Consider the following 10,642-nt stretch of genomic DNA (forward strand, 5'->3'; position numbering starts at 1 on the left):
CTTGTTTGAAGCTTAATTCAAATGAGGGAATTCTTTCGTGACTTATGTCATAAAGGTTGATATTTATTGGTTAGGTCTTTCCTCCCTAGATTTTACTGTATGCTCTAGGATAGTCTATTCTTCTTCCCCCTTTCTTTAAAATTTTCAAAAATCTTCTATCTTTTTCAAAACCTTCTTGTTTTTTTTAAAACTTGAACCAATTTCTCAATAAACCTTGATTATTGTCAAGTGATTTTCAAAACCTTTTCCTAACAAATGCTAATTCTTCTTAAGCATATTTAGACCAATTTCAAAAGAATAAAAAATGCATAACTCACTCAAGTCATTTTGTGCCCTTTGTGCACTTTTTTTCCTTTTGAAACTTTTCTCAAAGTTTAGACATAAGTCATTTTCCATAGTTGAGATATAATTCTCCTATCTCCATAAAATTGATGATAATTCTTTTTCATCTAAGAGAGCTAGTGGCATATTTGTTGATCCTTATCCAAGTTGGATCCCTTCTCATGATGATGCAAAGTTCTCATATTTGTGGGTGACTAGTTGAGTATTCTCCTTAAAATGACAAAATGTCTTTTCATAAAAATGAATCAAAACAAACACCTTTGTTATTTTTACCACGAACTACAAGGTTTTGATCCTCCATTGCACTTTATTGGTATGTAGGCATGAGACTTTTAAAAAGTCTTGGCAAACACAAAAATCATAAAAAAAACATTTCTTTTCCATCTCTCTAATCTTTTGCAAACAATACCAATTTTCAAAACAAAAGGAATTTTTTTAAAGAGGTTCCATGGAGTACCATGGATGTTTAGGGTTCTAACACCTTCGCTTTGCATAACTAACCCCCACATCCTTATCTCTTTTATTAGTTTTGTTTTAAAACTTCTTCGGGTTTTGTTAGTACTTTTTTCCTTTTCCTTTGGAAACAATAAAAGCACGGCGGCGACTCTTACTTTGTGAGTTAAGTTAATCAATAACTTAATCTCAATTTTTTTACCGCTACAGAAAAGTTGCGGCTTTGCTGGGGAGTAGTCTCTAATGGGTTAAACCCATCTTTGTTTTTGTGCATATATTATGTTTGCTGCTGTTTGTTATTGTTTATTATGTCTGGTGCTTGGTGATCTCTATGTGGCAAGATAAGTCCTATACCCGGACTTGAGAGCTCTTATGATAGGAGGGTGATATCGTTATGTTTGGCTTACGTGGAGTTAATCCTTAATAAACTGACTTGAGATCCCCCACTCACTGGATGCCCCTTTGGGATTACTGATGTCACACGAGTAGTTGTAGTTGGCATTACTTTTTCCGACCTGGGAGCCCGAGAAGTCGAGGACCTTAGAACCCTTAACCTATCTTGGCCTTTTAGGATGTAGTGCAGTGGATATTCACATGTAGACTTGAATTAGTTGTTATGCGATACTACACTCGGACGCGTTTCTCTTAAGAATATTATTGGTTGACGAGTAGTCGTTTAAGCCGGTAATATCCAAAAGATGGAATTATGACTCTGGAAACTTTTAAGAACCTTGTTCTACAGGTGATTATCCCCTTAATACACATATTGTGGGTTGGTTCTTACCCTTGGCTCCATGATTGTGACTCCGAATCTTTGGACCTTGTTTGTGTGCTTTGTGTGATCTTGTTTATGGTTGTTGCATCATGCACTCATTACATTCATAAGATTTTTTTTTCCAATTTCCAAGGAACTTAGAGAATCTCTTTGCAAACATTGTAGATATTTTGATCATGGATATTGGAAGAATGAATACTCAGAAATACAATTTCAGATGTCCCGATCTTATGGAATTAAGGAAGCTAACATCTTTTATGGATGATCCTAAGAGTCTCAGAGACCGTTTTGGATGACTTTTATCTATTATATCCACTGATGTTGAGGATGATTTTCTTTGTACGTTGGTTCAATTCTATGATCCTGTCTACCGTTGCCCACCATGGAGGAGTATGCTTATCTTTTGGGTATGCCAGTTTCTCATAGAGTTCCTTTTAGTGGGGTGAAAGGAATTCTTGAGTCTCAAGTTATTGTTGAAGCCATTCACCCGAGGAAGTCTGACATAGATACCAATCTCACTATCAAAGGAGGTATCAGAAGGTTGACTTGTTTTCGCAAAAATCTCTAGCCTTCCTATCAAGGTTTACTTGCAGGACCGACTACAAAGTTCTAGATCGATGTGTGTTAAGTATATGATGGTTTTGTTCGTAAAGTGTTTGGAATACTTGAACAATAAGTGAAATGTTTTGCAAAATAGAAATGCAGTAAAAGTAAGGAAAGATAAAAGACAAGATATATATGTAAATGAACGAAGCAAATGAAAATAACTTGACAAGTTAAATGACTTGAAAATAAAGGTGGAAGCAAAAGTACATTTTTGCAGGAAGTTAACTTCTCTAACACTTGATACTTCAAGTGTATTCCTATTTCAATGTTAAAATTGCCACCCCTTGAAATGAAAATTATATCTACTTAAATAGTAGTAAGAAATAACTTCCCGGAGGTTATGATCCATTCACAATGCACCACGTGTCAGAGCCTGTCACCCACGTTGCTGGTAAATTCCCCCTTTCTGCTTCCCAGAATCAGTTCTCGTTATGGTAAGCTTGCCTTCGACTTCGACAGACTCATCTCCTTCGTCGACCCAACCTTCTTGGTTTCCCCCTTTCGTCGATTCCACTTTCGACCTCCTATTGGTCGACCTGGCTTCATGCTATTCAAGTATAAATTTCCAGCTAAAAATTGCCCCATAAAAGGCCAGTTTTGAATGAGGCGCTACGATCGAGAAACTTGTCTTTTGAATTTCCAAATTTCGGATGGCCATCTAATCCTTAATCATGTTTTTGTGTGCAATGATGATTTTCCCGCGCTACGGTTTCCTAGAAAAATTATCATCATTATGACCTGCTTCCCAGGTCGTGGGATCTCAACTAAAGCTACCAACTTTCCCACTACCTCCTAGTCGGACAACTGCCAATCGACTAATGCTTGATTGTCACTTGGTTTACCTATAAATAACCACTTTTTACCTTCAACGTTATTTTCCTTCTTCTTCATCTGCATATCCTTTCTAAAATTTCTCACAACAATCTTATTCTTACCAAATTTTTCTTCATCTTTCATAACAATGACTTCCTCTGCTCGTACCAAAAACGCTATCACCTTAAACACTGACAGCAACACCATCGCATTTCAACTTTCTGCAATGGAAAGTGTGAAACATACTCCTCAACCCACTTCTGCTGATGAGGCAGTGGTAAAAATCTGGCAACGCCAGATGCTCATTCCATTTGTCGTTGACAACAAACTTGTTGCATTTCAAGGACCTTACCCAGACACCAAAACTAAACCAAAAATGGTTCAAGGCTGTTTTCCTGGTTACAGTCCTGCTGCTCCTCCAACTTTCGAAAAAGATAGAACCCTTAACGTCAGATTCATGGACCCAAAGGCAAGAGTCTCCAGGTCAATGCCTACCCCAGGGAACAAAGAGTACTTATCTTGGCTTAACAAAGTCCAACGAAAACTCCATGACCAGTGGATGAGCACGGGGATCTGCGATGCTATCCAGATTTCAAGGCAAGCTCACTAAATCAACCCCTGTATGTTGCTGGCTTTGATGTATTTCTAGGAAGGTTCGACCAATACTTTCTAGCTTCTATGTGGCATTTTGACGCCAACTTTCTTTGATGTGGCGAATATTACAGGATTATCGCCACTAGGCGAAACTTTCGACCCCACACTTTCGACAGAGACCATATTTTCATTCAGTCATGCTAACCTCTAAAACTACATCGAAGATCACCATAATAAGGATTCTGTCGAGGTTTTTGACGAAGAACGTATTTATTTTCTAACATTATGGCTTTCATATTATGTTTTTGTACTAGCTCTTTACAGATAGCCAAAAGTTACATAAGTCTGGCGATCCAAATTCACGAAGGTCGACATGTATCTCTAGGTAAGCTTTTGCCAGCTTCTTTGTACCACTCGCTGAGGCTCGCAACCCTAAAATTAAAATACCTCCATTCTACTACCAAGGCCCTGAACTTGTCAGGTTTTGTGGCTTTTGCAACACTAGTTGAATGCCACTTTTGATTATCAGTTGGGTTACCTGGTGTCGGAGTGCATAATGCGCTTAATTGAGGATCGACCAGTCGAAGGAGCAAGACTTGCCCTGATGACATGCTAAGAAACCACCAACAAACATCTTTTTATGAAGTACTTCAACATGTTCATCGAGGCCGACAACTTTGCTCTAGATATGGCTCCATTCGTGGACCAAAGCTTTGGCCCGAAATGGTTTAAGAATCCTTTCCCAAGTGACTCCCTTCAAGCTGTAGCACAATCAAGTGATGTGTGGATGGCATTTTGACCCCTATGCTACTACCCTTTAGGGTTGAAGCGGTGTCGAAGGGGTATGGCTTCATGAGTTACCAACCCAACTTGGTGGCTCTCCAATTTTACCTTAGTCAAAAGTTACCGAAACCTTTGGTGTCACACTCGACTGACATTGTATGGTATGGTCGATCATTAGACGCTAATGACCATAGAGCGTGCTTGCATTTTCACAAGTCCACCCAACGCCTTGAACTACCCGTGTTTAAGTTCCAACAATATTTTTTAACAACCACCAACTTCGATGAATGGTGGGCCAACTACCAACGTCAAGCTTTTTCTAGTGATCTTTTCCTTCAACATATGATTGATGCCTTTTCCGTTCTCACTGGAAAAATTCTGCCTCCACCACCGTCTACTGATGCTCCCGATGCAACAATCCAAATTACCAATGCTGACGAAGTCCCAACAAAAAAAGTAACCATTGTTCTTTCACCTTTACTTTCTTTATAGAGAGCAAAAATAACCATTCCTTTTCTCTATTGTCAGGGTCGAAAAAGGGTTCCAACAACTGAACCAGCCCATGGCAAACCTTCTAAGAGGAAAAGGGCGCCATCGACTCCGAAGTCGAAGGTACTTAGCGTTAGTGTTTCATGGGGCTTTGTTTTTAGCAATTTAGTTACCCTCTCACTTGTCTTATGACTCAGGTTCCTGAAGAGGTGCCTTTGGTCGATAATGAAGATTCCGATGGCAGTGTGCATTGACATATCTTTCCAACATCGAAAGTGCCATCAGCTGCTCCACCTACTCCGACACGAAAAAAGAAAGTCCAAGCCAAGAAACCCCCCTCAAGAGTCACTCCTTCGACCATGAAGACTGTGGTTCCAGATGATCTTAGTGAGGTGTTTTCCCCTCATGGTCCAAAAATAAGTCCTTTTGTTTCTCCACCACACGTGGCTTCTCAGGTATTTGTCTCTCTTATTTTACCAACTCACAAACTTATTCTCCGACATGGGTTCTAACTTCTTGATTCTAGGAACATGTGACCGATTTGACTCCAACTGAGCCCGTAGTTGAAGCAAGGGTCGACAATCAAGCATTTGAGGCTATCTTGAGCCCTCAAAGACAAGACGAGTTTCAAAGTGTATCGCCTGAGGCTCAACAACATCTCGCTGCGCAACAAATTCAAGCCCTTTCAATTGTTGTTAGCAAAGGAATCTCTTCCAGTACTTTGACTCCGGAAGAGGTTCAGGCTATGAAGCAACATAATTCGGCAGAAGCTTTGAGGAAGTTGCAGCAACTTCATTAAGTTTCGACTAAGACCCGACCTTATTCTTTGATTGCCGTACCTTCGTCAGGGATAGATGCCATCGCCACACTCAAACTTCAACAACTAAAAGATCATCTATTTGAGCGTGAATTCTTAACTTTCCTCGAAGAAGAAGAAGGTATGACGCGCGACATCTTTAAGCTTCTCGACGAACTTTCCCTTCATGAGCTTCCTGCCCCGACTATCAAGTACTTGATTGAGTTCGAAGCTTTCTTTACCCAATTGGTCAAGGATCTTGCCATTTGTCGAAATGCTGATTTTCAGATCAAGACCAAGATCAATGAGATGAGGCTTGAGTGGGATTTTAGTGAAGCGTGTGAGAAGAAAATCAGTGACTTTGAGGCCAAGAAACAAGAGCGTCTCAGCCAACAACAAGCCTTCGGTCAGCAAATTTCGGACTATCAAGCTCAAATAGCCGAACTTAACAAGAAGATTGCTGAAGTGGAAGCACAAAAAGCTTCTTTAGATACGGCCGAACCGCTTCCTACTCAAGATGCAGTCGACCATGAAGTTCTGAAAGGGATTTCACATGGAGAAAAAACCCTTAAGATCGAGGCCAGTATTAAGCAGCTGCGGGGGAATAAAAGCCTTCTTGACAGCTGAATCGGTCATGAGACGACCTTTTTTGAGGACTTTAAATCTATATTTCCTGCTTGACTTTTCTTTTTTATAGCGACCCTTGTAAGGTCGGTAGACCACTTTGTATGCCATCTTGGTCTTTTAAATAATTAATGAATATTTTCACTATGTTTGAATTTGAATCTCTTGTAGCATAGGTTTAAACTTTTTCAAATATTTTCCATTTACCCTTAAGATCCTTCGATCCATGCCCAACTCCTGAATTTCGTAGGCATTGTTCGTAAACGTTCGGATTATTTGAAACAATCCCTCCCATTTTGGAGACCATTTTCCTAAGGTTCGATCTCTTTGATCCATATGTAGAATTACTTTCTAAACGTAATCATTTACTTCAAAGGTTTTTGTTTTAACCCTTTTGTTGTACACTATGACCATACATGCCTTTTGTCGTATCAATACGTCTATTATGGCCAACCTCTCTTTGTTTAAATCAGTCAGTTCGTCGAACATCAATTCCCCAAACTGTTCCGACTGGATATCATTCTGGAGTTGCACCATGATTGATTGTAAATAGATATCTGCTGGTAACCCAACATCGTACCCAAATGTCAAAAGGAAAGGCGTCAAATTCGTCGCCTCTTTTGGGGATGTTCGACAAGCCCCCAAAATTTGGTCTAGTGTCTTGTGCCAATTCTTAGGTTTCTTGGCAACGTGTATTCTTATTAAACTAATTATCACTTTGTTAGATGCATCGACTTGGCCATTTTCTTGGGCGTAATAAGGTGTAGAAGTCACTAACTTGAAGCCTGTTTCGACAATAAATTCTTGCATATTTTGTCCCACAAAAACTGAACCTTGATCTGTGGTAATGGTTTCGGAAATCCCAAACCTATATACGATGTGTTTTTGAATGAATTCGATCATAGCCTCTTGATCCATTTTTACCAAAGGGATAACTTCTATCCATTTTGTAAAGTAATCTATTCTGACTAGGATAAACTTTTGCTGTTTCGATGAGACCGGTAGAATTTCACCGATGACATCTAACGCCCACCCACCAAAAGGCCAAGGCTTGATAATTGCGTGCAACTCACTTGCTGGTAAGTGTTGGATGATTGCGTGCATTTTATATTCTTGGCACCCTTTGGTGAACTCGATACAATCTTTTAACATACTTGGCCAATAAACGCCTTGTCAGAATAGAAGCCATTTCATCTTATGGCTTGCTTGGTGTGCCCCATAGGCTCCACTGTGTACTTCAGATATGCCAAGTAAGCTTCTGTATTTCAAAGACACTTGAGCAATATTCCTTATGGAGTTTTCTTCAACAACTCATTTCCAGGCATACATAACTTAAAGCCCTGTACTTGATTTGCCTGTCAGTGTTTCTGACTGTATTTTCCAAGTACTCTATCATTGGTCTTCTTCAATCTGACTGCGACAAATTTTCAATGGCAAAAGATTTGTGTCTTGCAAATTTTTTGAAATTTTCGAGACATTCGTCGCAGCTAAAGCTATTGTCGGAGTCCTTAACCTCTACTTGTATTCTCGTGTGATTTGTCTAACCACCAATTCCGAGTCTCCCTTAACCTCTACTTTCTTGGCCCCTGAATCTCTTAGGATTTTGAGACCAATTATTAGGGCTTCATATTCTGCTTTGGTATTGGAACATTTGCTGTCAACTTTAATTTGAACTTCGTCGAAATGTCTTGTGGGGATAATGTTGATACCCCAACTCCTGTTCCATTCTCGTGGCTTGACCCATCGAAATATAACCGCCAAGGGTTCGTGTCAACCATGTTTAGTGAAGGTTCGACTATGGCATGATCTACAATAAAATATGCCAATATCTGGCCCTTCATAGCCCTCAAAGGCTTATACGTTAAAAAAATTATGTTAATTCTAGCACCCATTTCCCAATTCGACTATGCATAATGGGTTTAAACAACATATGTTTAATAACATCACAATGAGACGAAACATAAATATAAACTAGTTTTATATATTGCTTTAATTTCATACATGAGAAGTACATGCATAAGCACAAATTTTCAATCATACTGTACCTAGTTTCATCGTCTATCAAAATTCGACTGAGGTAGTATATGGGTCTTTCGACACCACTGATGTCCTCTTGAGCTAACATACTTCCTATGGTCGTATCCAACACAACAATATAAAAACTCATATTCTTATTCCTACTGTGAGGTAACAAAATGGGAGGCTTTGTGAGGCATTCTTTGATGGCATCGAAAGCCTCCTATTGCTCTTGTCCCCAGTGAAAATCACTTTCCTTCTTGATCTTGAGGAGTGGCGAAAAAACCTTCGTCTCGCCACTTATATTCGATATGAATCTTCTCAAGAAGTTTATCTTCCCCAACAAAGACTGGAGTTGTTTCTTTGTCGATTGAGGCTTGATATCCAAAATTGCTTTTGTCTTATTTTGGTTGATCTCAATGTTTTTCTTGTGTACCACGAAACCTAAGAAGTCTCTTGCATGTACACCAAAAATACATTTTAATGGATTCATTTTTAATCCATATTTTCTCATTCTATCAAATGAGCATCAAAGGTGATCAAGATGATCATTTTCAGATGACGATTTTATCACAATATCATAATTGTATACCTGCATAATTTTTTCAATGAAATCATGGAATATGACATTCATGGCTCTTTGATAGGTTGCTCCAACGTTTTTTAAACCAAACAGCATCACAACCCATTCATATTTCCCCAAATCTCTAGGAAATCTAAACGCCGTGTTGGGGACATCATCCTCTGCTATGAGAATTTGATTATATCCAAAATAGCCATCAAGCATACTCAAGTATTCGTAGCCTGCGACCTAATCGACTAGCAACTCTGCCACATGCATCGAATACTCATCTTTTAGAGTAGCATTATTTAAATCTCTAAAATCTATACAGACTCTAATAGTTCCATTTTTTTTAATAACATGTACTATATTAGCCAAGCATTTGACATACCTTGCAGTTCTGATAAACCAACTTTTAAGGAGTCTTTTGATCTCCTACTTAATCTTTATAGTGACCTCTAGAGTAAACTGTCGAGGATGTTGCTTTACTGGCCTTTTCCCAAGTTGAAGAGGAAATCGGTGCTCCACCACACTTCGATCTAGACCAGATATTTCTCCGTAGTTCCAGGCAAAACAATCTCTATATTCTTCCAACACTTCGATTAGTTTACCTCTCATATTTTACCCAACTTTAGTACTTATTGTTAGGGACCAATTATCACTACTTTTCATATATTATTATTGGTCCCTTTTACCATGTTCTTATTGAATTTACACACTTTTATTCTCACAATTTAGTAAATATGCAATTAAGTTCATTTTAATTATGTTTTGAGTAGACATTTCACTTATTTGTTAGTTTTATAGAAATTGTGGACAAAAGAGCATTGGATTGCATGAGCAAAATTTGGAAGGATCTTGATGGACATTTTGGAAGCACACTTGAAGAATAAATTTTGGAAGAAAAAGTGTTGAGGAAGTTTGCAAGGCAAAGAAGCTGCATTCCCTTCAGTTCGCGCCGTGACCCATGTTGGCGCCGTGAACCCTGCGAAGACATCAAACTTTTTAATTAGTTTGGGCCATTTGTTATGTTTGGAGCCCAACTTAAGTGTGACATTTTTAGAACATTTGGAGATCACTTTTCTGTTTTAGACCAAAAGGAGATTATTAGGGAAAGAATAAACTCTTTAAACACACAATGGGAGAAAAGGAGAGATGATCACAAGTTTTGGAAAAGAGAAACAAAGGCATTTTTATATTCATTCCATTTGCTGTCAAACATGGTGATGAGGAGCTAAACCCCACTTTGCCAAGATTGAAGGTAGTAGCTATCCCTTATTGATTATGTATTCCTATTAACTCTTGTATGTGACAATTAATTATTGATGTATGGATTGATATTTTCACCCTATTTTGAATATTCAGATTTGAGTTATTGTTGAGAGAGGTTGTTCAAATCTTGACTTAAAGTATGCTTTCAAGTAGTGAATAAATTGTAGAAATAGATTTATACACTACTTTTCTTTTGTATCAAACATTAAAGATTGTTATATTAGTAGTTAGATGGAGAAATCGTCTAAAGATTAATATAGTGATTATCACAATCTCATTTAGAAATAAATGTTATTGAGAGGATACTTGAATATCATCAATAATTTTGAGTCCATATAATTGTCATAATGGAAACATAAGAAATTGGGATAGTGAACTTCAATCTTGGCAAACCTTTTATATTTGATTTAAAACTAATTTCATTGTCTTAGTGTCATTTTAATTAAGAGATAACAATTCACTCAAAAACAACTTGGTTACTTTTCAAACTTACAACAATTGAGATTATAGAACGACG

General features: G+C 38.2%; 1 protein-coding gene across 1 annotated transcript; it reads right to left on the reverse strand.

Moving 5' to 3' along the window:
* Window positions 1-6,626: 6,626 nt before the first annotated feature.
* On the reverse strand, window positions 6,627-7,193 carry LOC127131766 (uncharacterized). The gene has a single exon (XM_051060679.1). It carries the CDS (start codon window positions 7,191-7,193, stop codon window positions 6,627-6,629), a length of 567 nt encoding a protein of 188 aa, XP_050916636.1.
* Window positions 7,194-10,642: the final 3,449 nt, after the last annotated feature.

Source organism: Lathyrus oleraceus, chromosome 3 (assembly GCF_024323335.1).
Source record: "Lathyrus oleraceus cultivar Zhongwan6 chromosome 3, CAAS_Psat_ZW6_1.0, whole genome shotgun sequence".
NCBI lineage: Eukaryota > Viridiplantae > Streptophyta > Magnoliopsida > Fabales > Fabaceae > Lathyrus > Lathyrus oleraceus.

Excerpts from the sequence above, each read along its gene's own strand:
- LOC127131766 (XM_051060679.1), bottom strand. The coding sequence starts at position 7,193 with ATGGATCAAGAGGCTATGATCGAATTCATTCAAAAACACATCGTATAT.